Source organism: Neovison vison, chromosome X (genome assembly GCF_020171115.1).
Source record: "Neovison vison isolate M4711 chromosome X, ASM_NN_V1, whole genome shotgun sequence".
NCBI lineage: Eukaryota > Metazoa > Chordata > Mammalia > Carnivora > Mustelidae > Neogale > Neogale vison.
Window position 1 is genome coordinate 1147248 of NC_058105.1, and position 24783 is coordinate 1172030.

Here is a 24783-nt window from a genome sequence, read left to right on the forward strand (position 1 = left end):
TGGGGCACGTGAGTTTTTGGCCCAGGCTGGGTGTAGAGACGACGTACCAGAAAAAAATGAAAGAAACGTGACGTAAGGTGTCCGTGGGCCTTTTGGGGGAAGAAGCCCCCCCCCCAAGGAAGTCAGCCCCCCAAAGCCACCACCCAGAGATCATGGGTGTCTACACTTGGGGGTGTTGCGCGGGCTTTCTGGCATCTAGACAGGGCCGTGCGGACTTTTGCCGTTCTGCCTTCTGGTTGTTCGTCTAGGACACGAGCCCGGTTTTCCGCGGCCACTGCTTGAGTTCCGGGGCCCACCCCGTCCCTCCTCGTCCCGCTGGCAGGCTTGCCCTCGCACGGGAGCCACCGGGCCATCTTCCTGAAAATCGCATTGATGCGCTCATCCCAGGGGCCGCCCCCTCGAAGGCCGCTTTGGGTTGTCCTCCTGTACCGGCGGTGGCGGCGGGGCGCGGCCCAGGATCCGTCGTGGGCTCTGTCCCACCTCCCTTCCACGAATGGCTGCAAGGACGTCGAGCCGCACGTCCTGGGGACCCGAACCCCGGGAAGAGGCAGGGCGGGCAACAGGCCACGAGTCCGGTGGCTTCACACGAGGTCTCGGGCAGGGGTGGGGGCTGCGATGGGGGTCGAGCTGAGGCACGACGGGACTGCGGAGGTGCGACGGGGTCACGTGTCACCCTACGGGGGCGGCGTTTCGTGAGGGAGTGCTCGCTGGCCACGCAGCCGGGAAGGCGGTCCCGGAAGCCACGGGCCGCGGGGTCAGCTTGGCGGGAACCCAGCACGCTGCGGGCGGCCGCCCGAGGGAAGGGTCGTGTATGCGCAGGCGCGCCCGGATCCCACGGAGCCCTGAGGGGCGGGGCTTCACGAGAGAGCGCTCATTGGCCAGGCAGCCGTGGGGCGGGGCCTCCGGCGGCTCACGGGGCAGCTGACAGGGACTGTGGGAGGCGAGTCAAGGGCCCAGCAGGCTCAGCGGGGCCGGGCCGGGTCGGTGGGGTGGGGTGGGGTGGGGTGGGGGGCGGGGCGGGGCGATGGGGGCTGTTGGCGCAGGCGCTCCGGGCAGCGCGAGTCGCGTCGCGTACAAAGGCGCTGAGCTTTGTGAGGAAGCGCTCGCTGGCTCGGCAGCCACGGGTCCTCCCAGGGCCCAAGGGTGCAACGGCCCACTGGGCGGGCAGCGACCACAGGCCCGGCGGCCTCCCTAGGAGCCCGTTGGCGCAGGTGCCCTGGGGGCGCTTCGGGCTCTGAGACGCAGGGCTTGTGGAGAGAGCCGCGCTTTCCTGGCGGGCCCCCGCCGGGTCGGTTTGGCGGGAAGCGGCCACGCGCCCGGCACCCTGTTCCCCCCACACCGCCCCGCCCCTCCCCGCCCTGAGACGGTTGCGTGTGCGCGGCGCGGGGGCGGGGTCCTCGCGAAAGGCGGAGCTTTGGGAAGAAGCCCTAGTTCCTCAGAGGCCACTCAGAGGGGCGGGGCGGCGGGAGCGGCGCCCGGAAGGCGGGGGCGGGGGCGGGGCGCGGCGGCCATGCAGGCGGCTGGCGCAGACGCAGGCGCGGGCGGCGGGGCGGGCGCTGCGGACCACGGCCCGGACGGCCCGGACCGTCGCGGTGGCCGGGGCGGCCCCGGCTTTCCCGGCGGCGCGGGCGAGGCCGCTGCTGCCGCCGCCGGCAGGGCTCGGCCCGTCTCGCGCGCACGGCACGTCCCGGAGCCGGGCGGAGACGCCGCTGCCACGACTGGACGGCGGGAGACCCGAGGACACGGATTGTATCCTGCCCGAGCGGACGGCGCGGCCTGGGCCGGGGGCTGGCCGTGGGCGCCAGGGTCCCTGAGGGGCCGAAGGGTCGGGGCGGCCTGCGGGCGGACAGGGAGAGGGGCGGTGTTCACCGGGGGCTGGGGACGGCTAGGGCGGTCCGGCCAGGGCTGGTGGGACAGTGGTCACCGGGGGAGCGGCTGGAGGGTCTGGCCGAGGCTGGTGGGACAGTGGTCACGGGGGGTGGGGGGGAGACGGTGGGGGTCCAGCCCGATTGCTGGTGTGGTAGTAGTCACCGGAGGAGCGGCTGCAGAGGTCTGGCCCAGGGCTGGTGGGACAGTGGTCACTGGGGGAGGCTGGGGGTTCGGGCCCAGGGCTGGGGGGGCGGTGGTCCCCAGGGGAGCAGCTGCGGGGGACCGACCCAGGGCTGGTGGGACAGTGGTCACTGGGGTTAGGCTGGGGGGTCCGGCCCGGGGCTGGTGGGACCATGGTCACAGGAGGTGGAGAGGCTGTGGGGGTCCAGCCTGATTGCTGGTGGGACAGTAGTCAGTGGGGAGCGGCTGCAGGGATCTGGCCCAGGGCTAGTGGGGCCGTGGTCACCGGGGGGGAGCGGCTGGGAGGGGCCAGCCCGGGCCGGTGGGACGGTGGTCACCGGGGCAGTGGCTGGGGGGGGGGGTGGGTCCCGCCCGGGGCTGCGGGGACAGTGGTCACAGGAGATGTTGGGGAGGCTGGAGGGGTCCAGTCCGGGGTTGGTGGGCCAGTGGTCACCGAGGGGGCAAGGGAAGCTGGGGGGTTCTGGCCTGTGGCTGGGTTGGAGGGGTACAGAGGGGAGGCAGGGGGTGCTGGGGGGGTGGGGGGCGGCAGAGACATGCCAGCAGGGTGCCAATGGCCTGGCTTTCGAGGGACCGGTCGGGGAAGGGAGGAGGGAGAGCCAGGGGATGACCCGCTTGCGGGGGAGCGGGGGTGGGGGGCTGTGGGCCTGGCTTGGCGTCTGGGGCCCGGGTGGCTGGGCGTGATTTGGTCGGGGAAGGGGGTGGGAGCTGTCTTGAAGGGGACTGGGCTCGTCAGGGGGGCCTGAGAAGGGCGGGGGGCAGGCACAAAATCCTTTGGATGGTGCCTTAAGCCGGTCTCCTCCAGTGCCCTCTGCGTGCCTTTTCCATCCCGCTTGGAGGCGGAGATCGCCTGTGGGTCCCTGGCCCCAGATGCCGAGCCCCACAGAAAGGCTGTCGAGAAGCAGCTCACCGTGAGCGGCAGCGTCCTGGCCGTGTAAGTTCTGGAAGGGGGCCCGGTGGGAGCGGTAGCAGGTAGCAGGCCCGGTCTCCACGGAAGGGGCACTCAGCTGGACACACAGAGACCCTCCGTGAACGGTTACTTCCTGGGACAGGGGTGGCGGAGGCTGTCTCGGCCTGCACCTGCAGCCTGGCCTGGGGGACAGGGAAGTGCCTTCATGGGGATGTCGGGCTTGGTGGGCTGGATTTGGGGCGGGGGGGTGGCAGAGCAAGGAAGGGGAGAAGCTTCAACCTCCAACTCGGTTGTCTTTTCTGCTCCTTTTCAGCCGCTGGAGAGCTGAGGATCCTCGCCTCCTGCGAATTTCCGTCCTCAACTTCCTGGACCACCTTTCCCTGGTGATGCGGACCATGCGGCGCTTTGGGCCCCCCATTTCCCGCTAAGCCTGGGCTGGGGAGAGGGGCTGAAGTCTATCGTGTCTCTCCCCGGGGACTGCGTCCTTCCGGGGACAGTGACTCCTGTCGTACCAGCTGCCACTGTGTTAGGAGAGCCTAATCCTCTGACGCTAACGGCCCCAGGGCACTCAGGGCCCGTTTGTTTTGTTTTGTTTTGTTTGCCCGCTTAAACGTTCCTTTGTTCGTCACTGCAGACAATTCTGCCTGGGTTTCTTTTCCACCATGGCACCGCCTTCAGAGGGTCTTCTTCCCTTTGTCCTCGGGGAAGCGGAGGGGAGGTTCTGGGATGTAGATAGGGAGGCCCGAGAGAGGACTGAAGACAGTGGAGGAAATGGGAGAACACGGCTTCTGTCCTCTGTCCTTTGCTGTCAACGGCTCTCTTGCTCGGTGGAATGCGTCCTTCGTTTTTTCCTTGTGTTTATATTCTAAACAGAGAATAATGAAGGAGGGGTAGTATTTTGCACGTTTCACATGTCTCCGGATGTTTTCCCCATCGAATGTGAACTTTCCCTCTCTGAAAACTCTTGAGTGCATTCTCGAATGGATGCATGAAAGATGCGTTCTAATGTAATTACTGAACTTTTAAATTCTCTTCGGCTTTGCCAATGAGAGATGGTGAGTCAGTGGAACTTGGCGTAAAATCTTTGTATGAATGATGCTTCCTTAAGATACGTTAATAGAGGCAGAATTACTTGGTTAAATGTTTATTATTTTTTTCTATGTTTTTAAATATTTTATTCATTTGTCAGAGACCACAAGCAGAGGGAGAATCAGGCTTCCCGCTGAACAAGGCAGCCCGATGCCGGGCTCCAGCCCAGAATCCTGGGATCATAACCTGAGCAGAAGGCAGATGCTTAACCAAGTGAGCCACCCAGGCATGCCTATTTACGGTTTTAAGATTTTATTTATTTATTTCAGAGTACAAGTGAGGGAGACAGCCCAGGGGAGAGGGAAAGTGCCCAAATATTACTATTTTTCTAAAGATTATTTTTTAAAAAATTAAAATAGAAAATTACTATTTTTATTAGTGAGAGAGAGGGGTTGGAGGAGGAGAGAGACAGACAGAATCTCAAGCAGACTTGCTGATGAGCGTGGAGCCCAAATGCGGGGCTCGACCCCACAACCTTGAGACCATGACCTGAGCTGGAATCAAGAGTCAGACACTCAACTGACAGAGCCACTCAGGCGCCCTGCTATCCTGCTATTCTTTTTTTAAAGATTTTATTTATTTATTTGACAGAGATCACAAGCAGGCAGAGAGGCAGGCAGAGAGAGAGGAGGAAGCAGGCTCCCTGCTGAGCAGAGAGCCCGATGCGGGCCTCGATCCCAGGACCCTGGGATCATGACCTGAGCTTAAGGCAGAGGCTTTAACCCACTGAGCCACCCAGGCGCCCTGCCCGGCTATTCCTTTTTTTTTTTTTTTTAATTTTTATTTATTTATTTATTTGACAGAGAGATCACAAGTAGGCAGAGAGGCAGGCAGGGAGAGAGGAGGAAGCAGGCTCCCTGCTGAGCAGAGAGCCGGAGGCGGGCTCGATCCCCGCCCAGAGATCGATCCCCGCCCAGAGATCGCTGTTCTTCATGCGCCATACCTGCGTTCTTTATGGTGTGTGTTTCATCAAGTCTGTCTGGTTTGTGGGGCTCCTTCAATTAAAGCCCCCCAGATTGGGTTGTAACTCCGTCCTCCGTTAGTCCAGATGCAAGAACAGAAAATCTGCCATTGTGGCACATGGAGATTGCCTGTGCTGCGCGCCGGGGGAAAGAGCAACGCTGCCGGGGTTGGGGGCGGGGGGGGGGGGGGGGGGGTGTGGCGGTGGCAGGGGACTGTAGTTGTGATGATGATGACAATGAAGACGCGCCTGACAGCAGGCGACAGCAGTGGTCTGTCTCTCGTCTTCCTTTTTAAAAATTATTTTTTAATTTTAAAAATTTTTCAAAAAGATTATGGGATGCCTGGGTGGCTCAGTCAGTTGGGCCGCTGCCTTCCACTCAGGTCATGATCCCAGGGTCCGGGGATCAAGTCCCGCATGGGGCTCTCTGCTCAGCAGGAGGCCTGCTTCTCTCTCCGCCTCTGTCTGCCGCTCTGCCTGCTTGTGTGCTCTCTTGCTCTCTGACCAATAAATACGTATCTTTTAAAAAAAGATTACATTTACTTTAGAGAAAGGGAATGTGCACACCAGCAGGGTGGAGGGCACAGAGACGGAGTCTCAAGCAGACTCAGCACTGAGCACAGAGCCCGACATGGGGTTCACCTCGGGATCCTGAGATCACAACCTAAGCTGAAACCAAGCATCAGACGCTCCCCAGACTGAGCCACCCAGGCGCCCCTTCAAAATCAGTTTTAAGACTTTATTGTTTGATACGTGAGAAATTCGCTCTTACATCGCTGTCCACTCTGCTTCCCCTATTCATTCTCCCAGAATGGTTCTATTCTAGTTACTCGTGGTTTCTTTCCCCAAAGGTTAAACATTGACGCATTTAGTCTTTCATTGGCTCAGTTCCCATAACCTCACAGCGGTAATGTTCGAAAACCATCTGACTTGGCCTCTCTCCCACCTGCCTGCACAGCAGACATCCCAGCACTTCCTTTCGTCTGGGCTTGAAGCCTTATCCCAGATCAAGCAGCTTTCTCTTTGCCTTTTACCTCCCCTTTTTGTTTACTGTGTTTGAAGTCAGGTTTAGTGAGGTCTAATTTCCATCCTGTAACCTCCTCCTCTTCAGGCGTACAGGTCTAGGAGTTTCAACAAATGCAGTTTTGTAACCACCACAGTCCACCGCATTGGCCCCCCAGACGGACTGCTGAAGCTGCCGGGTGGCGCTGACACCCAAGGCAGATCACACAACTCTATCACCAACCCTCCCTGGGCTCCCCTCTGACTCAGAGACAAAGAGCCCTTTACAGTGGCCGACAGGGGGATGGGACCCAGCCCCCCCTCATCTTCTCTGGCCTCTTCCGCTCTCCCCACCACCTTGCTCCCTCTGGTCCAACCACACCGGCCTCCTCTCCTTTCTCAAACAGGCCAGGCCCACCCCTGCCTCAGGGCCCTTGCACGGGCTCTTTCAGGTCTGGAAATCTCTTCCCCTGGTGTTCCAGCTGGCTCACTCAAATTTCATTCCTGGCCAGTCTATTTGGAATTGCATCCCACTTCCTCCCCTCCTGCGTGACTTTAACATGTGGGGGGAGGGCAGGCGGAGAAGTAGGCAGGTGCTTCGGGCTGGAGGCAGCTGGGGCAGTAAAAGCACTGTCCGATATGGAGGAGTCTGGGTGCTACCAATAACACTGGAGAGTTCTGCACAGAGGGGGACAAGATCTACTGCTGGTTTCTCAGGTTCCCAGAGCCTGCTGCACTAAGACTAGAATGAGGGCAGGCAGGTGGGACAGAAGTGGGGACACCGGGCCTCCAGGCAGGAGCCCAGAGTAGCCGGGACCCGACTGGGGGCGTGGAGGTGGGGAGAAGGGAACAGATTCCGACTGGACCTTGAAGGGAGAGCCACCAGGGCCGGCTGAGGATGGACAGGGCCCTCGCCCTCCTCAGAGCCTCAGGACCCCGGCTAGAGTTAGCCCTCCCACCCACCCACAGGTCGACAGCCTCCCCACCTGCTGCTTTGCGCACCCACCACCCACTTGCCCCCAGGACAAAGCCACACGAGACTCCATTTTCCCAACACTTAATTAGGAAAAGAATTCCATGAACAACGACGACAGAAAGCTCATGCCCAAAAAGAGGAGAGAAGTGGGTTTGGGGGCCCAGGAGACGGGGCCAGAGCCCTCAGAGAAAGAAGAACCAAGGAGTAAGGCACGGCCGCCGTGACCAGGCCATGCCGGGCAGGCGCAGGACAGGGCGGCTGAGGGCAAGGGGTCTGGGGGAAGTGCGTACAGCACGGAGGACATGTGGCAGTAGGGCCGGGAGAAGGAGAGTTCCAGAGTCCCCAGGCCCACCTCCAGCCTGGGGCCAGGCCTGCTTCTAGTTGTCCTGGTGCTGCCAGCAGGGCCAGAAGGTCCCATCTGACTCTGGAGCTGCGTGGGAGGGGGATCTGTGGCTCAGCTGCGGGGAGAACCCTGGGCCCCGTCACAGTCCATGGGTGGTGCTGGGGGGGGCGTCCCCTCCCTCTATCCCCTGCCCGGGCCCCCAAGGGCTGCTGGTGCCGAGATCCCCCCCTCCCCCGCTCGGGATGGGCGGGGCCAGCCACGGCGCAGGGGGGAAGGTGCCCGAGGACAGGCCAGGGCTGCTGCTGTCACAGAGGAGCCAGGACGACTCAAGGACAGAAGGGGTGTGTGGGTGACAGCATCCCGGAGAAGGGACACATGGTTACAGATGGGGGTGGCGAGAGGGAGATAAATTAAATAAATAGGCTGTTGGGGGTATAAATAGCGAGGACGGCAGAGGCTGCCACAGCACAGGGGCAGGAGGGCTGGAGAGAGCGGGGGAGGGGGGGGGACAGGAGGGCAGGGGGGTAGGTGGGGGCAGGGGTATTGCTGCTGCTGGGGTTGGGGGCTTGGTCCTGTCACCCCTGCCCCCACACAGGGCCCAGAGGAAGGCACTAATGAAGGGGGCGCCCAGGTGTGCCAGGGGCATATTGGCCCAGGGAACCCCCGCCCCCGCACTCCCGGATCCAGGGCCCAGCCCGGAGGACAGCTCAGGACCGAGTCGCCCCGCCCCACAACCGGTTCCGCCACCCTTAGCTGTTGCTGGACACGAGGCTGATGATCTGTTCCAGTTTTTGTCGCAACTTATGCTTCCGACAGGAGGCATCTCGGTCCAGAGCGGTGAGAACCTGGGGGAGGGGGGTGTCCCCCCGGAGCGGGGCTGGCGAGGAGGGGCCAGTGCCCTCCGGCCAAAGCCCTCCTCCCCAGCTGGAGCTCTTCCCTCCCCGGCGCCGGGGGCGCCTCGGGGCGCCCCGTCCTCTCTGGGGGCCCCCGGGCACGGGGCAGGTGGCACAACCCCTCCCCCGGCAACTCGGTGGGCAGCTTCTCCTGCGCCCCAGAGCCCCTCCTGCTGCAGAACCGGGCTCCCTGCTCTCGGGGGCCAGAGGGCAGCCCCTCCCGAGAGCGGCCCGGATGGCTGACCCGAGCTCCCCAGCCCCTCGGCACACGCAACTCCCACGCCCACCCGAACCTCTCTCGGGCGGGTTTCCAGAAGGCGTCCTGTCCCTTGACCCGCAGCAGCCCCCGCGGAGCCCCTCGCTCCCTCCTCCCTGACCTCCCCCTGCCCCGGTGCCCGCGTACGGGCGGCCCTTCCCCAACCGGGAGGTCACCCTGCACCTGCCCTCTCGGGGTCCCTCCCGGCCCTCTGGCCGCCCCGCCTCAGTCTCCGTGGCCGCTCCCTCTCTCCTCCACCACCTCCGAGTGTCCCAGGGCCCCAGGGCTCGCTGCGCAGGCCGCTTCTCCCTCTACACTGGCTCTGGGCCGCCCTGGTGAGCTCGTGCAGGCTCTGGGCTTTCAGGGCCGGGTCCTGGCTGGAAGGTTCTCATTTCCAGTAATAATACATCCTCAATCTCACATCTCTAATGTTTCCAGCCTCCTGAGGCTGCAGTCACAAAAACCATGGGCCCTATAAGGCTCTAGCCCTGCTCACCTTCTGGCCTCACCCCTCTGGGCACCCCCGCATCCACCCATCCCTTCCCTGGACCTTTACTTTTGCCCAACCAGAACTTTACTCTCTGGCCCGTGGCTTCTCTCCTAGGTCCCTCAAACCCCAGCATCTGTGGAAAGCATCCCAGGTGCTGGCCTGGGGGCTGGCTAGGCCGGGCGCTGTGAGCAATCTCAGGGATGGCCTCCAGGCCCTCTCTGTCCCCTCCCACGCCCTGGAGCTCCCTTACCCTTACTGAGCCCCCCACTTTTGCCACCAAGTGCATGTTCGGGGCCTAACAACTGGGCGCCTGTGGAACTGGCACGCACCTCCTGGCGGTACTTGGTGACGTAGAAGTAGAGTTCGCTGAGCGCGCTCAAGATGTTGAAGTCACTGGCATGGAGACGCGACTGCTCCACCAAGTAGGCGTCCATGTCCTGGTCGCTAATGGACGCCATCTTTGCGATGTCCCGGTAGTACCTGTCGGAACCCTGAGTGGGTCACAGAGGCAGGTGCCGCCAAAACCCCTGACCTGGCTCTCAGGCCATTCTCCGGGCCTGGGGAGAGGGCGGGGTGGCAAGCGGGCTCTCTGGGCTGCCCAGTCAAGCTCCCCTCCCCCACAGCACGCCCTCCCTCTCCCCAAGCCACCCTGGGCCCACCCAGCAGGGGGCTGCAGGGCCCACCTCTCCACCCAGCTTTTGTAGTTGGGGATGTCCTTGGCATAGAGCAGCTTATTGGACGGGGAGTCCTTGCCCAGCCGGTGCTCGGACGTGGAGCACGAGTCCATGAAGGTCTGGGCCACCACCGACAGGCAGGCGTCCGTGATGCTGCTCTTGTGGATGTCAAACACGAACTGGGGGTTCTTGATTACGTTCACCCAGAAGCGCAGGGGCAGGCTGGGGAGAGGAGCGAGCGCCTGAGGCCCCCTCCCGCCAATGCTCCCCGGCCAGCCTGGGCATGGCCAGGGTAACATAGTGAGGTTGGCCCTTAACTCCCCGCCAGCCTTCTTGCAGAGAAAAACACGAGACCACGGCCTTCCTTCCTAACCCCATGGCCAGCATCCCCACCCCCCTGCTGCCGCTGACAGCACTGTGGCCCCCATCCTGCAGCACCCCGTCTTGCCACCCCCCGTCCTATAACACCCTCCCTGCACAGTCCCCTGTCCAGTGGCAGTCCCCTGTCCTATGGCCCCCCCATCCAGCACCCCCCAACACAACCCTCCGTCCTGCGGCCCCCCATTTGGTGCCCTCCCCACCTCCCCGCATGGCCCCCCCATCCAGCGCCCTCCCCACACGGCCCCCCCATCCTGCGCCCCCACCCCGTCCAGTGTCCTCCCCGCACTGCCCCCTGTCCTGCAGCCTCGCGTCCAGCGGCCCCCCTGTCTGGTGCCCTCCCCGTGCAGACCCCCATCAGGCAACCCCCCATCTGGCACCCTCCCAGCTCGGACCCCCGTCCTGCGACCGGAGCGGACGCGTGGCCCCCCGTCTGGCGTTACCAGTTGCTCTTCCAGGTATGGCGCACGTCAGGGTCACTGATCTGGCGCTGGTCAGCCTGCTCGTCCAGGAAGTCGAACATGTACTTGATGGCCAGGGGCAGGGCCGATCCCCGATGGGCCGTGCTGAATACCGTCTCAAAGAGGTCGTCCACGAACTTCTGCAGCGTGCCCTGCAGGGGCTCGGCAAGAGCACAGGCCGTGACGGGGCCAGGCCGGGACAGCCCCCCCCTGCAGAACCGGGGCAGGGGACAGGGGCCTCACCCAAGACAGGCCCAGCCTCAACCTCTGGCTGGAAGTTCCTGAAGCAAAAGCCTTGAGAAAGGCCCGCCGGATGTGACCGATCCCGTGGCCTCCCCCCACCCCGCCCCAGGGCAGGCCAGGCCCACCACAGGGCCAAGGCCAGGCTACAAGTTGTCTGGGCTCAGGCCATGGTGGCTCCCAGCAGGCCTGCACCTTGGTGGCCAGCAGTCGCGTCAGGTAGATCTCCGAGACCATCTTGCTGCCGCGGTCCCCCTCCCGGTGGTCAGCGTGGTCATGGTTCTTCACCAGGTGCCACAGCTTGGTGCCAGTCTCCTGGTCGGGCGTGATCATGGGTGCCCGAGAACGGAGGCTGTCTGGGCTACTGGCCGTGCGCAGCAAGCTCTCTGGGGCCAAGGACAGGCATGCCCCTTAGGCCAGCGGTTCTTGCCCCGCTCTGTCCTGGGAGCCCAGCAAGTGAAGGGGCGGCCTGCCTGCTCCCACTGGCCCAGGCCCACCTCTAGGCTCCACGAAACTCAAGGCCTCCCAAGGTCAAGGCCTGGGGAGGCCACCAGAAGCAAGCCGGCCCTGCAACGAGGGGGCCCCCCATGATGGCTGACATGGCCTCGAAGGGCACAGAGCCAGCAAAGGCTGCCACGCAGAAGGCACCTACCGTAGCGGCTGAGGGAGCGAGTGAAGGTGAAGGAGTTGGCCATGTTGTAGGCGGATACTTGTTTGGGCACCAGTGCCACCAAGGAACCGTCTGTCACCTGGAAAGCCCGGAGACGGAGGCAGGCGGTGCAGGAGGCTGAGGGGCCAAGGGCCTCAGCCACCACCCAACCTGACCCTGCAGGGCGCACGGGCAGAGGCACCTGAGCCTCCCTGCGCAGGGACCATGACCACAGGGGCAGGAGAAGGGAGGAGCCGGTGCCCTAGCTCCTGTGTCGTCAGGACAGGGCCATGGCTCCCAGGTGGCCCTGGGGACGAGCAGGCCCCCTGCCCCTCACCTGGTAGTGGGCCAGCGAGTTGACCCTCTTCCAGTCACACTCGATCTTGGTGGTGACATCTTCATCCTGGAGGATGATGCGGGCCATGCGGCCCTGACGCCATTCTGCAGGCCACAGACAGCCCTTGAGGTCCTGCCCGGGGTCCCCCTGGCCCTGCACCCACTCCCCTCCAAAGACAGAGCCCAAATGGGGGTGTCAATGCCAGCCAGTGTGACGCAGCCACAGGGTGGGGGCCAGGAAGAAAGGAGAGGGCCGCTTACCTAGGTCCATGTCTTCAGCTCTGGGGCGCTGGGAGTACGGGGTGCCCTTGTACACGGCGTCTAGCAGCTTATCTTTGGCTTGGGTGATGCTGTCACAGTTGAGAACCTTCACTGGGACCTGAGTGCTGCCCTCACTCTCCGGGAACACGCAGTGCAGGGTCTGAGAGTGGGGGGCACCACAGGGTGGGTCCTGGGTGAGGCTCCTTCCCCTGTGCCTGGAGCCCAGCCCACCTGGCCCCCAGCTCACCAGCGTCTTGTAGTCAATCTGCTGCCGGATGAGCTTGTCCTCACTCAGAGAGTAGCGGGCCTCGCCCGTGATGGCGTCGATGGGGCCCTTCTCCATCTGCTGCTTGATGGCGCAGTAGAGCAGGAAAAGCGGCTCCCCGGCACACTCCTGCAGCCAGGGTCGGGCACCCGGCTCGCCACCTGCCTGCCAGCTAGCCGCCTCCCCCGTCCCTGCGCCCCATCACCTCTACCCGCCGCTGGCCCCATCCCCACCAGTGCACCTTCAGAAACTTGTGCAGCAGGAACGTGAACCAGTTGGTAAGCATCTTCTCGGCCACCGACTCGGTCCTAGGGCATAAGGGGCACTGGACCAGCAGGCAGAGGGCAGTCTGGACGGGGCCTGCTCTAGCAGGGGTCGGGGGCAGGTCGGGGGCGGGGCTGCCTCCCCTCCCAGTACCTGCGCAGCAGCAGCTTCGGGTGGTTCCTACTCTCTAGGTTCTTCTCGATGAGGTCGGCCAGCAGCTGCTTGAGCAGCCCCGTGGCGTAATCCAGGCGGCTCTGCAGGACCACCATGGTGAGCGAGGCCACGGTGCCACGGTCGCGCATGGAGAAGCTACTCTGGGCCTCCAGCGTGTGAATGAAGGTGAGCACGAAGGCGCGGCTGTGCAGCAGCTGCCCGAAGAGGCGCAGGGCCTTCTCGACGTGCGGGGGTGTCTGGGAGGGACGGGGAGTCTCAGAGAGTGTGGGGGTCCAGCGAGGGGACAAGGAGTGGGCAGGCAGGGCGGGGACTCACGTCCAGCTCCTTGAGCACTGGATGGGCCTCGATGCCCGGGAAGAGCACGCGCACGGCGTACGTCCGGTAGTCCAGGAACGGGATCTGCACGCCGTCCATGTGGCTGGTCAGCTCGTTGATATCCGTCTGCAGCTCCGCGAAGGCTGGGAGGGGCAGGGAAGTGGAGTGAGCAAAGCAGGGGAGAGGCCCCCCTCCTCCCCGCCCCCCTCCCAGGGCCCCGCGCCGCGCCCCCAGCCCAGGCACCTTCCTTGCACTCCAGAGCCACGCGGGACTCCAGGTTGTCCATCTGCAGCTGAAGCCGCTTGAGCGTGCGGTCTGCGTCCTGGGTCTTGCGCTTGTAGGCCACCAGCACGGCAGTGATGGCCAGCAGCAAGAGCCCGCCGCCCGCCGCCAGGCCCACCATGGCCGGCAGGGTGAGCGCCCGCTCGGCCGTGATATGCAGGGTACCCAGCCAGAACTCCAGGCCGCCCACCAGGACCTGCAGGGACCAGCGCGCCGTGAGCGCACCCCCACGCCCACCCCACGCGCCCCTGGAGGCCTCCCCCGTCCCCACCCACCATGACAGGCTGCCGGCCTGTCTGGCGCGGTGAGTCACATAGGAGCTGCGTGTCGGAGACGGTGAGCGCGCACGGCTGGCCCCCGATCAGCACCGTGTAGTTGAGGCGGGAGGTGCCGGCCGCTGCAGGGATCAGATTCTTGCCCTGTCGGTGTGGGGGGCGGGGGGCGGTGACACGACAGGGTCGCAGCTGTGGTTCCCCACCTCCCCAGCTCTCCTGGCCCCTGTGCCCCACTCATACCTTCAACACTACATGGGAGCCGGGTTTGACATCCAGGACGCCAGAGGGCCCGAGGGGCTCAAAGCTGGGGTCCGGGTAGTAAGTGAAAGAGGACCGATTGAGGGAGCGGGCCGTCTGCACGTGGTCCAGCACGAAGCCAAACTCATCGGGATGTTCTCCCTGGGCCTGGGGTTGCGGCCGTCCCAAGAAGATGCCGGGGGCCTTACACAGCATGGCAGTGTCATTGATCACCTGGCAAGTCTGTGGGGACAAGGGAGGGCAGCCCAGTGGCTGAGGCCACAGGGGGCAGGGGCGGGCGGGGTGGGGGCGGGGCGGGGTGGGGCGGGGCCACAGCGGCCGGCACTCACATTAGTGGTCTCGATGCCTCGGTACTTAGCCCGGACCCGGGGCTCCTGGACTGTCAGTAGGTGGGTCCCACTCACAGTGATGGCAGTGCTTCCACTGGGAGCGGTGGGGGGGAGGGGCCTCAGGGTTAGGGTTAGGGTCCTCCCTCCCCCCACTACCCCCAGCCTGGCCCAGGACAGCTACCAAGGCTGCGGGGGAGCCGAGGGCCTCCTCTACCCAGGGCACTGGGTGGATGCCAAGGAAAGGACTGGGCCCCCTCTGCCGATGAGGGCTTGGGCTCGAAGGAGGTGTAACCTGATGCCCGAGACTCCGGCCACCAGGCAAGGCCCCAGAACAGCTCAGGGACACAATCCCTGACTGCCATCAATGCTCCTCATTTTTCCTAGGGTCTTACTTGATTATGCTCCAGGTGGGCTCAAGGCGAGTGACAGTGGGGTCCTGGGTGTAGGTGTAGAGGACTCCAGGGCTGGAGATGTTAGCACGGTCGATGGCCAGGGTGATGGGGGCCTGGCTGGGGCCCAGAGTGGACACGGGGGAGATGCACACGATGGCCTCGGCATCCCTCCTACACTGGCAAGCAGGGCGCTTAGGGCAGGCGGCTCAGGGCCGGGACCCACCCTGCCTTGTGTCCCCTACGAAACGCCCAGGCTGAAGCTGACAGGGCCCTGCCCACCTCACAAACTGGCACTCGCCATCTCTCACGGTCACAGTGACCCTGCTGCCGGCATCCAGAGAGCTCCCGGAGATGGTGAGCCGTGTGCCCCCAGAAGCGGGGCCCCGACTGGGACTCACGCGGTCAAACGCTGGCGTCTGTGAGAGAAGCACCCTTGAGGGGCAGCTGGGGGGGTACTCAGCAGGAGTCGGGGGTACGGGACAGGCATCTCACGCACCACGAAGCTGTAGAGCTGCTCAGACTGCGTGCGGAAGTCAGCCGAGCAGTCGCCCACGCAGAGCTCGGCGGGCCCGGGCGGCGGGCTGGGCACCAGTGACTCCTCCATCTCACACACGATCCTGGGGGTCCGAGAAGGTCAGGGCCAGCTGCAGAGGGCCCAGGGCTCAGGGCCCCGTGCGCACGCAGCCGCACTCACCTCTCAGCGCTGATGTACTCGGAGGGGATGGAGTTGCAGCGCACACCCGCAACCCGCAGGCCCACCTCTCGGTAGCTGAGGCCCAGGTTCTCGCCCACAATGGTGACCCGGGTGCCTCCCTCCTTGGGCCCCATGAGTGGGTGGATCTGCCGAACAGGAGGAGAGGGGACAGGGTGAGCCCAGGTTGGCAGGTGCCCAACTGAAAGAAGAGGGCAGGGGGGACTGACCTGGGCAATGCGGGGGTGGCTGCAGCGGGTGCCCTTCTGGCTCGGGTGCATCCAGTTGGTCTTGGGGGCTGGGCAGTGGGCCCGCAGCTGGCACCTGTGCTCCGAGATGCACCAGCCACAGTTGAAGCGAGGGTCAGCCTTGAGGCAGAGGCCGCAGCTGGGCCGCTGCGCCCAGCACTTATACAGGAGAGCTGTGGGCAGAGGGTACTGCTGGGGAGCAGCCGTGCAGGGGCCCAGGGCTCGGAGGACCCGGATGAAGGGTCCCCCAAATACACACCATATGCAGCCCCGGCTCATAGCAACCGGGCCCCAGGAAGCGAGCCCACCAGCCCCATCCCACCCCTCACCTCGGAAGGTGGCAGGCTTGTCGATAGGAAAATCTCCATCCCAGACCACAGAGAAGTCCAGCTCCGTGTCACCATACTCGTCACCGTCATAAGAGTACTGGGAGAGAAGGAGCCGCGTGAGCCGTGAGCCGGGGCGGGGTGGGGGTGGGGTGGCTCTACCCCGCCCACCCCGATGCCCACGCCCCACGCCCGGCCGCCCGCACCGAGGCGTTCTGGCACTGCACGCTGCTGCTGTTGAAGCGCACGGCCGGGACCCGCTGCTGGCGCCCCTGCACCCGGACCACGCACTCGTAGTTCTTCTGGCCCGACTGTGGCTGCGGCAGGTTCTTGGCACGCAGGGTAAGAGGCTGCATGACACCCACTGGGATCAAGAGGTCCCCGCTGGGCAGGATCTCAGGGCAGCCCTGAGGGGAGAACACCCGTCAGCCACACACACGCACAGTGGGGGGGGGGGGAGGGACTCAGGTGGGGGGGGGGCTCCGAGAGAAACCCGGAAGATCAAAGGCAGAAAGGTCAGAGAGCCCAGCCCCCTGGCGCGCAACACCTCCCCCTGCCCCCGCCTCACCTCAGGGCTGTGGACCCTGCCCTCCTGGAAGGAGCACTCGTGGGGGTGACTGGTACACACGTGGCGGTACTTACACCAGTGGCAGGGGTAGGGGCTGCCCACGCAGGACACGCACCTGGTGGGGGAGAGGCCTGGGAAGTCAGAGGACCGGGCCTGCCCTCCTACCACTCTCCCCCAGGCCCGATGGGGAGACGGGAGGGAAGAGGGCACGAGGGCCCACCTGAGGCCCACAGAACCCAGCACGGGATGAAGAGATGGGGAGACAGAGATCAGAAAGGCCAGGACTCACGACTGGAGTGCGCTGCAGTTATAGAAGACGAAGTCGACCCCGGCGAACTTGACCCCCGTCTCCCTGGACAGCAGCTGCAGCCGCACGGTGCGGGTGGCCCCTGCAGCGAGCCCAGAGGTGGCCGTGAGCAAGCCCGGGACGCAGAGTGCCCCCAGCCCAGGGAGCCCCAGCCCACTGACCATGCCCCCGGGTGAGAGCCCGGAGCTCCTGGAGGGAGGGCGAGGGGCACTGCAGCTCCCCGGAGGGCAGCAGGACGGCCTCGCTCTCTGTCACCTCCTCAAAGGCACAGCTCACGCCCACGCTGAGGTCTGGCACGTTGCGCATGGCCACAGTCAGCTGGGGGAGGCAGAGGAGTCAGAGTGCGGCATGCGACCCCCCCCCACCGCCTTGCCCCACGCGCATCTGCCAGGCCACTCACCTGCACCCCAGGGGAGGTCACTGAAACGTTGTTGGGCCGGACCCGCACCTGGACACACTTGCTCAGCTCCTCAGCAAAGCCGTGTGGGGCTGAGGCACCCGGACAAGCCCCTTCGCGGCAGCATCTGCGTGGGATCAGGCCAGAGCCTGTGATGCAGCCGCCCCAGAGGGCCCTGGCCAGGGGAGTCATGGAGGTCGAGGGAAGAGGGGCCAGCTGGCCCAGCCCCCACTGCCAGGCAACAGTGTGCTCTGGCCTCGTCCCCTGGGGTCCGAGAAGTGTCCCGGAGGATGGAGGCTCTGCTCGTTAGTTGGATGAAATAGAAGGGGAAGGAGGATGAGGCCACAAGGGCATGACCGGGAGAGACAGGCACGTGGGCAGCCCACAGGGGGTCTAGATGACTCCCCCCTGGAGCAGGGCCTCCCCAAAGCCACCCTCCCCACTGGCCCCCTGCGGCCACCCTCACCTGTGCTGCAGCACACACCAGCCACAGTGGGGGTCCCCTGAGCCAAGGCAGGCCGCACAGCTCCCATACTGCTCACAGGTCTCCACTGGGAGCTGGCTCACCTGGGGACAGCCGCGTCAGTACCTGCCCAGCCCCCCACCCTGCCGCCCACCGCCGCCTGCCACGGGCCCACCTGCTTCTCACTCAGGAGGTAGATGTGCCGGTGATCAGGGCTGAAGAGCAGGTCCCGGAGTATGGGGCTGCCGTCCACCACAGGCACTGTCTCGTAGAGGTGGGCGTACTGGGAGCCATCAACCCGGACCTGGGCCACGAGACAAGCCAGCTGGATGTCATAGCTGTGCCACGCGCACCCAAGGCATCCTCTTACCAAGCTGCAGCCAGGGCCTGGAGGAGCTCGGCACTCAGCCTGCTCCCCACCCCCCGCCCCCGGCCCCCATGGGCAGGGGAAGGAGGGTTCAAAGGCCATCCCTGGAGGCCACTGGGGGTGTCTCAGCCAGCCAAAATGGCCTCCAAGAACTAGAGATGGAGAGATTCATGGTACCTAGGCCTGGGGTAGAGGGTGGAAGAGCTCAGGGTGGGGGAGGGCGTTTTGCGGGGTGACCTGTCCTGGAACAAGAAACTGACAATGCTTGGACTACTAAGCACTGTTCTGGAGACTTACTGAGAGAGAGGCACACCTCAGATGGGGAGCAGGGTGTGATTTGGGAATGATGCCTCCCCAGCGTGGTTTCAGATGCACATGAGGGCCCGGGAGGCAGACAGACTGGGCTCTCTTTACGAATCTCCCCCACCCTGCCCCATGCTCCCAGCCCTCCTGGGGGCAGCACAGGGCCAGCCATCCTGACTCCTGTCCCTTCAGAGCACAGTGGAGCTCCCAGAGTCCATCTCCCCCTTTCCCACGACCCTCTGTCCCAGAATGGAAGCAGCCCCAGGGCCCATGAGGGGACAAGAGGGCACAGGCTCGGCGGGGGCGGGGGGGTGTCACAGCCACATTTCTTCCTCATTCATTCAGCAGAGGACTCAGCAACGATGGCTAGCAAGGAGGCCCCAAGATGGGCCTGGGATGTGTTACACGAGCCAGCCCTTTAGGCCATGGCGGGCACTAGCATTGGTGAGGGTAGAGTGTGACTGGGTTCCTGGGGCCCGGTCTGGGCAGTGCGCCTCCCCTCCCTGGGCCCTGCCCTGTCCGGGGCCTCACGGCACATGTTCTGGCCCTGGCCCCCAGCCTACCTTCTTCAGACTGCCAGTGCGCGTGCCGATGAAGACCACGGAGTGCCGGCGGTAGGTGTAGGCAGCCACGCTGGCCATGCCATCGCTGCTGTCAGCCAACAGAGGCAGCCCCTCGATCACGTGCAGGCCCCCCAGGGGCTGGTTCAGCACCAGCCCACAGAAGTTTCCGTTTATCTGCATGGGCTGGCGAAACAGGAGGGGTGCAGTGAGAGTCAGAGCTGGGGGACAGTGGCTGGACGGAGGCCACGTGACCCCATATTCTGGAAGGAAGCAGGAACTGGAACTGGCTCCCCACCAGCCAAGACCAACTGCGGGCCCTGGGACCCTGCGGGAAGTCAGAGGCGGCTAGAGCAGCGGCGGGGCGGGGGGGCAGGGCGCTCACCGTGTTGATGCAGGGCAGCTCCTTGTTGAGCAGCCAGGGCAGGGCCAGCGTGCCCTCCCCACGGTAGCAGGACTGGATGCGGCGCCGGATGTGGGCGTTGATGGTGCTGAGGGTGAAGAGGCAGAGCACGGTCTGCCGCGGGGGGCTGGCCCGGTTCTTCTGGCCCTGGGAGAAGACGGTGAAGAGCACGTCCTCATCAGGCGGCACACCCAGGGCCTGGGCCAGCAGCAGGCCGGGCTTGGCCAGGTGGGCGCTCTGCACCAGGCGGTACTCCACGCCTCGCCAGGAGCAGCCGATGGGGAACTCCACATACGAGTAGAACTCCGAGTCCCCGGCGCACATGCGCACGATCTTGGACGTGAAGAACTTCTCGCCTGCCGCGTCCAGCAGCGTCTGCTGCGTGTCCAGCTGCAGCGTCAGGAAGTACACGAAGGAGGCGCTCACGAAGCCGTAGATGTAGTAGATGTCGAAGGCGGGGTACGAGGACAGTGTGTCTGAGGGGATCTTGATCTGCGAGGACACGAACTCGTCCTGGTACACCTGGGAAGCAGGTGGAGGGGGCGGTGTGGGACGAGGGCCCCCCCCCCCCGGCCCCGGTGGTCCTGGGAGCCCGGGCCGCAGAGGCCACCGACTGCGGGGGGCATCCTGGGCCCTCGCCCGCCCTCCCGTCCCCACCAGCCGCTCGTCTCCTCCCGGGGTGGGCCAGGGGCGGCCCAGGGGGAAGGCAAGGAGGGCAACGGTAGCCAGTCTCGGGAGGGCCGAGCAGAGACACCGGGGCGCGAGCGCCCAGCACCGGCCTGAGAGGGCGCGGGCAAGGGGCTCACCCACCAGACTGAACATGTCACTGCTGTCCTCGTCGCTGATGAGCTTGCGGGAGCTGAGGGTGGGGAAGTACTCGGACTTGCCATCCACCGCGGTGCCCACGAACAGCTTGCTGGGCCCCCGGTCCTGCTCCACGATGACGCCAGCCATCGAGTCCGGCTCCTGAGCCCCCGACAGGTAGTGCTCCTTGCGGTGGTGGGGCTCGCCCAGCTTGAAGAGGTCGTCCAGGCGCAGGAACTGGCAGACGCCCTGCCACACGCTGCCGCAGGCCACCAGGCGGCGGGCCGCGTAGTCCACGAGCAGCAGCTTGTTCACGTTGTCCGCGGGCGCCAGGCGGTGCGCGCACGCACGCATGCTGGGGGGCGGGTAACAGCGGGCATTGTCCTCCACGGGCCCCGTGACGTGGGCGCGCAGCTCGGTCAGGTTCGGAGCCAGCTTGAAGACGCGGTTCACCGCACCCACAAACACCTCCCCAGTCACCCGGTGCACCGCCAGGTGGGTGAGCGTAGTGTCCGTCACCATGAAGGCAGGGAAGGTCCTGCTGCCACCCACGGCCCCCGCCACGGCAGGCAGGAACAGCAGGAGGAGGCCAACAGCAGGCATGGCCGGCAGCTGCACCCAGGGACAGGCCTGAGCAGGGAGAAGCAAGGGCAAATAAGAGGCCTTCCACCCGCCCCCGCCCCCCCCCCCCGGCCCAGGGCACTCATCCACCCGCAGACCGGAGTCCCAGATGGTGACCGTGGCCCAGTGCGAAGGGCCTCCACCAGGGCGCATGAGTGAGCAGCGAGCACAGGCGGGCTTGACGGCCATCAGTCACCCCCAGCCCCCGCTGGAAAGGAGCCAGGAGGCCTCCCCTCAACCAGGCCACACCCAAGGGGGCAGCAGAACCAGATGCTGGGAGAGGCAAGGCGGGAGGCCCTCCCAGAATGAGACGCCAAACACAGATCCTGGAGCAGAGGGTGGCTGGCCACAAAGAGCCTCCGTAGGCAGGCCCCAGGCCACAGAGACACCCCATGCCCAATTTGGGGGGAGGGGAAAGGCAGAGAGTGAACAATCACAAGTGTGTGTGTTGAGGAGGGTGGGAAGGCCACCTCCCCGGAGTGCCATTGCCACCAGGAGGCCCAGGTCAGATGTCTGAGGCATCAAGGTCTGAGAACAGACCCAGCGCCATCACATCCCCCGTCCGGGCCCCAGCTGCCTCCTTGCCCTGAGGGCTCCCTCAGCGGACTGTCCAGGAGGCTGCTGTCTGGCTACCCACAGCAACACAAAGCCGAGTTGTGCCTGTTCCCACAGCCACGAGCCCAGACAGACATAAGTCAGGCTCTGCTCAGGCACAGCCAGACAGATGGCCCAGGCAGCCCTGTGCAGCTCTCCCTCCAGATCAGAGGTTAGCTGGGGAAGGGGAGGTGTAGGGGGGCAGAAGGAGCCCTATGGAAAGGAAACAATGTCCCCCAATACAGCGAGGCCTTAGGGAGATAGGGTGGGGGCCGTAGGGACACTGCCCAGCTTGGCCAGGTCCTCGCCTCCAGGCCACACCCAACTTTTCTGCCAGCTCCGGGCAGCAAAGCCAGCAGAGCAGTCTCGTGGCAGCCAACGGGGCAGGGCTCAGCGCTACCCTCCCTGAGCCCAAGCCTGAAGTGGGACACAAAGTACCCAGGTTGGGGTGTGTGTGTGTGTGTGCAGGGAACCAAAGTAAGAGAGCATATAAGAGAGAAAAAGAAAAAAAAATGCATTTGCTAGAACAAGGAACAGGCCCTGCCTGAAACTGCCGACTTTCAGCTCAGACTGATCATCTCTCTGGGGCTCTTTTGTCAGGCCTGCATCCTGGACCCCTAATGCAACAGCCAGAGAAGAAAGGGAGGCGGGAGAGGACCGGGGGGGGGGGGGTGGGGTGGGGGGGGTGGGGGGCACATCCCACCCTAACCTCCTCCACACCCCGCAGGAATGGAGACCTGGAAAGGCAGGATGTGCAACCCAAGCCCCCATCCCAACCTCCACCTGTAAGCGGGAGCCTCAAGCATCACAGGCACACCCAGCGGCTCTGCAGAGGGACAGCCCCTCCCAGAGATGCGCCTCCAGCGCCCCGCTCCCCGATGCCCCTCCCGGTGCTGCTGGCCTGGCTCGCCCTGCTCCCACCACGGGCACCCCTCGGCCGACCCACTAGTACCTAGTGGATGGAGGCGCCGCAGCAGTCCTTGGAGGGGTCGCTCCTCAGCCACAAAGGGTCCCCATAGGGCAGGGGAGCTGGGCTCAGACGGGCGGTCCTTGCTGGCGCTGGGCCCGCAGGACCAGTCAGGCCGGCGCGGCGCCCGAGATGCGAGACAGAGGCAGGGCCCGACCCCTTCAACACCCAGCCGGCCGAGCCCTGGGCCGCTGAGCCGCTTGGCTCCGAGCGGGCGGCGGGAAATGGAGGCCACCTACCTACCTGTCCCTCCACCGCCGCTGGCTCCGGGTGGCCGCCTGCCAGCCACGTGGACGCGCACCCCGAGCCCCACACCGGCCCCACTCGCGCGCCCCCGCCGCCGCGCCCCGTGCGCGCCCCCGCCGCGCCCACACAGTGGGCAGGCCCGCGGCCGCCAGGGCCTTTTAAACCCGGACCGTACCACCGCGCCGGCCGGGGGCGCCCAGGGAGAGCCGGGCGGCCGGGCGCGCGGGCGGGAGCCGCTCCTGCTCCTGGGGCCGCGGGAAACCCTGCGCGCCACCTAGGACCTCAGGAACCGCCCGGGTCCCCGCACAGCGAGCGGACCCCCCCTCGCCCCGCACAATGGCCGCGTCCGCGAGACGCGCCTCTCCCCCACCTCCCCGCCCGCAGCCTCCGGCAACCCTGGGACCCGTGCGCGCCCGCGCCACACCCCCTCGGGCCCCGCGCGCCGCCGCCGCCGCCGCGCACAGACCCCGCCCCGCCCGGGCGCCCCGAGGCGCGTCCCGGGCCACCTGCTGCAGGTGCGCGGCCGCCCCCGTGTCCACCTGTCAGGCGCGCACCGACGGAGGACGGCGCGGTCCTTACTCGGGACATCGTCGCCCCCGAGGACCATACCCCGGAGGGCGCGGCTAATACCAGGCAAGTGGCCAGCGCCGGGACTGGAGGCTGTCAGCCCTTTACACCTGACCCCTCAACCAGCCGACCCCAGCCACCCTGAATCTGGGGGCTTCATTCCCCTGCTTTCTGTTTCCTTTTTCTTTTTAGACAGCTTTATTGAGATAGAATGGACCTATCACATAAGTCACTCATTTAAAGTGTAACACTCAGTGACTTGTACTATATTCACAAAGTCGTGCGACGATCTGCACTATCAAATTCCAGGACATTTCGTCACCCCCCAAAGGAAACCCCCATACTCCTAAAGCGTCATTCCCGCCCCCCATCCAGCCCCTGGTAACCACTAATCTACTTTCTGAATAGGGACACCTCATGTGAAAGGACTCATACAATATGCTTGTGTCTTTTGGGTCTGGGTTTTTTAACTTTACCATAATGTTTTCCAGGTTCATCCATAATGAACTTCCTTTCTTTTTAGGGCCAAATAATATTCCATTGCATGCATATATCACATTTTATTTATCAGTTGGTGGGCATCTAGGTTGTTTCTATCTTTTGGCAATTGTGAATAATGCTGTTAGGAATATTTGTGTGCAGGTGTTTATGGGAACACATTTTCATTTCCCTTCCACCTAGGAGTGGGATTTCTAGGTCACATGGTAACTCTATTTTTAACATTTTGAGAAAAAGGTCCAAAGAGCTTTCCAAAGTAGCTGCACCATTTTTAAATTCCCATCATCGATGTATGAGGGTTCCAATTTCTCCACATTCTGGCCAGCCCTTTTTTTTAAAGATTTTATTTATTTGACAGACAGAGATCACAGGTAGGCAGAGAGGCAGGCAGACAGAGAGGAAGGGAAGCAGGCCCCCTGCTGAGCAGAGAGCCCGATGCAGGACTTGATCCCAGGACCCTGAGATCATGACCTGAGCGGAAGGCAGAGGCTTAACTCACTGAGCCACCCAGGCGCCCCTCATCAATTAATTTTTGATGACGGAGCCATGACCATCCAGTGGGGAAAGAATAACCTCGCCAAGCAGGGGGAGCTGCAGAGGGAGAAGCAGGCTCCCCGCTGAGCAGGGAGCCCAATGTGGGACTCGATCCCAGGACCCCAGGACCCCGGGACCTGAGCCAAAGGCAGACGCTTCACTGACTGAGCCACTCAGGCGCCCCAAGAGACCTGAATTTAAGAGTGAAAACTGTAAAACTCTTAGAACAAAGCATAGGAATAAATCTTTGTGACCTTGGAAGTTATTTACAACTTAGATATGACAACAAAACAAAAGCAACAAATGAAGGATAAGTTAGATGTCATCAAATTTTAAAACTTTTGGTCATTTAAGGACACTATCAAGAAAGTGAAGACAGATGGGGCACCTGGGTGGCCCAGCCGTTAAGCAGCTGCCTGTGGCTTGGGTCATGATCCCAGGACCCTGGGATAGAGCCCTGGGCCTGCATCAGTCTCCCTGCTCAGTGGGAAGCCTGCTTCTCCCTCTCCCACTCCCCCCGTTTGTGTTCCCTCTCTCGCTGTGTTGCTCTTGGTCAAATAAATAAAATCTTAAAAAAAAAAAAAAGTGAAGCGAGAACCCAGAGAATGAAAGAAAATATTTGCAGATCGTAAGGGATTAATATCCAGAATATATAAGGAACTCCTACAACTTGACAACAACACAACAAAGCAACACAACAAAAACCCAACTGAAAAATGGGCAAAGAACAGAATAGACATATCCAATTGCTTTGTATGTCACAGAAGATCTACAAAGGG

General features: G+C 63.8%; 2 protein-coding genes across 4 annotated transcripts; one reads left to right on the forward strand and one right to left on the reverse strand.

The window, feature by feature from the left end:
* The first annotated feature begins 1510 nt into the window (after positions 1-1510).
* LAGE3 (L antigen family member 3) lies at positions 1511-4118 on the forward strand. The gene is made up of 3 exons (XM_044235759.1): positions 1511-1749; positions 2873-3001; positions 3291-4118. Exons 1-3 carry the CDS (start codon positions 1511-1513, stop codon positions 3403-3405), a joined length of 483 nt encoding a protein of 160 aa, XP_044091694.1. The 3' UTR covers positions 3406-4118.
* Positions 4119-7873: 3755 nt separating this feature from the next.
* Positions 7874-22418, reverse strand: PLXNA3 (plexin A3). Of its 3 annotated transcripts, XM_044234879.1 has the most exons (34): positions 22145-22418; positions 19980-20607; positions 19469-19695; positions 19156-19320; positions 18774-18956; positions 17716-17844; positions 17544-17644; positions 17081-17204; positions 16842-16998; positions 16663-16762; positions 16374-16488; positions 16012-16212; positions 15809-15905; positions 15462-15652; positions 15235-15380; positions 15037-15157; positions 14820-14956; positions 14541-14711; positions 14149-14242; positions 13802-14041; positions 13562-13705; positions 13248-13482; positions 13005-13147; positions 12669-12925; positions 12493-12559; positions 12234-12380; positions 11987-12146; positions 11727-11830; positions 11393-11489; positions 10936-11126; positions 10483-10652; positions 9671-9883; positions 9317-9467; positions 7874-8193 (listed from the first exon to the last, which is right to left on the reverse strand). In XM_044234879.1, the coding sequence occupies exons 2-34, from the start codon at positions 20578-20580 to the stop codon at positions 8098-8100; spliced, it is 5475 nt and encodes a 1824-aa protein (XP_044090814.1). In that variant the 5' UTR covers positions 20581-20607; positions 22145-22418; the 3' UTR covers positions 7874-8097. The 3 variants fall into 3 exon arrangements, with proteins under 3 accessions (XP_044090814.1, XP_044090813.1, XP_044090812.1); XM_044234878.1 differs by having other exon boundaries at positions 19156-19695; positions 19984-20607; XM_044234877.1 differs by lacking the exon at positions 7874-8193 and having other exon boundaries at positions 8652-9467; positions 19156-19695; positions 19984-20607.
* Between the last annotated feature and the right edge of the window lie 2365 nt (positions 22419-24783).

Bases quoted from the DNA above. Each gene is read 5' to 3' on its own strand.
- PLXNA3 (XM_044234877.1), bottom strand. From the start codon at position 20,580: ATGCCTGCTGTTGGCCTCCTCCTGCTGTTCCTGCCTGCCGTGGCGGGG. The intron at 16,763-16,841 runs GTCAGTGGGCTG...GGCTCGCTGCAG, and splicing joins GGCTCTCACCCGGGGGCATG to GGGCCACCCGCACCGTGCGG. The intron at 13,706-13,801 runs GTATGAGTGGGG...CCACACCGACAG, and splicing joins GCTCCCATGTAGTGTTGAAG to GGCAAGAATCTGATCCCTGC.
- LAGE3 (XM_044235759.1), top strand. From the start codon at position 1,511: ATGCAGGCGGCTGGCGCAGACGCAGGCGCGGGCGGCGGGGCGGGCGCT. The intron at 1,750-2,872 runs GTATCCTGCCCG...GGTCTCCTCCAG, and splicing joins GAGACCCGAGGACACGGATT to TGCCCTCTGCGTGCCTTTTC. The intron at 3,002-3,290 runs GTAAGTTCTGGA...GCTCCTTTTCAG, and splicing joins AGCGGCAGCGTCCTGGCCGT to CCGCTGGAGAGCTGAGGATC.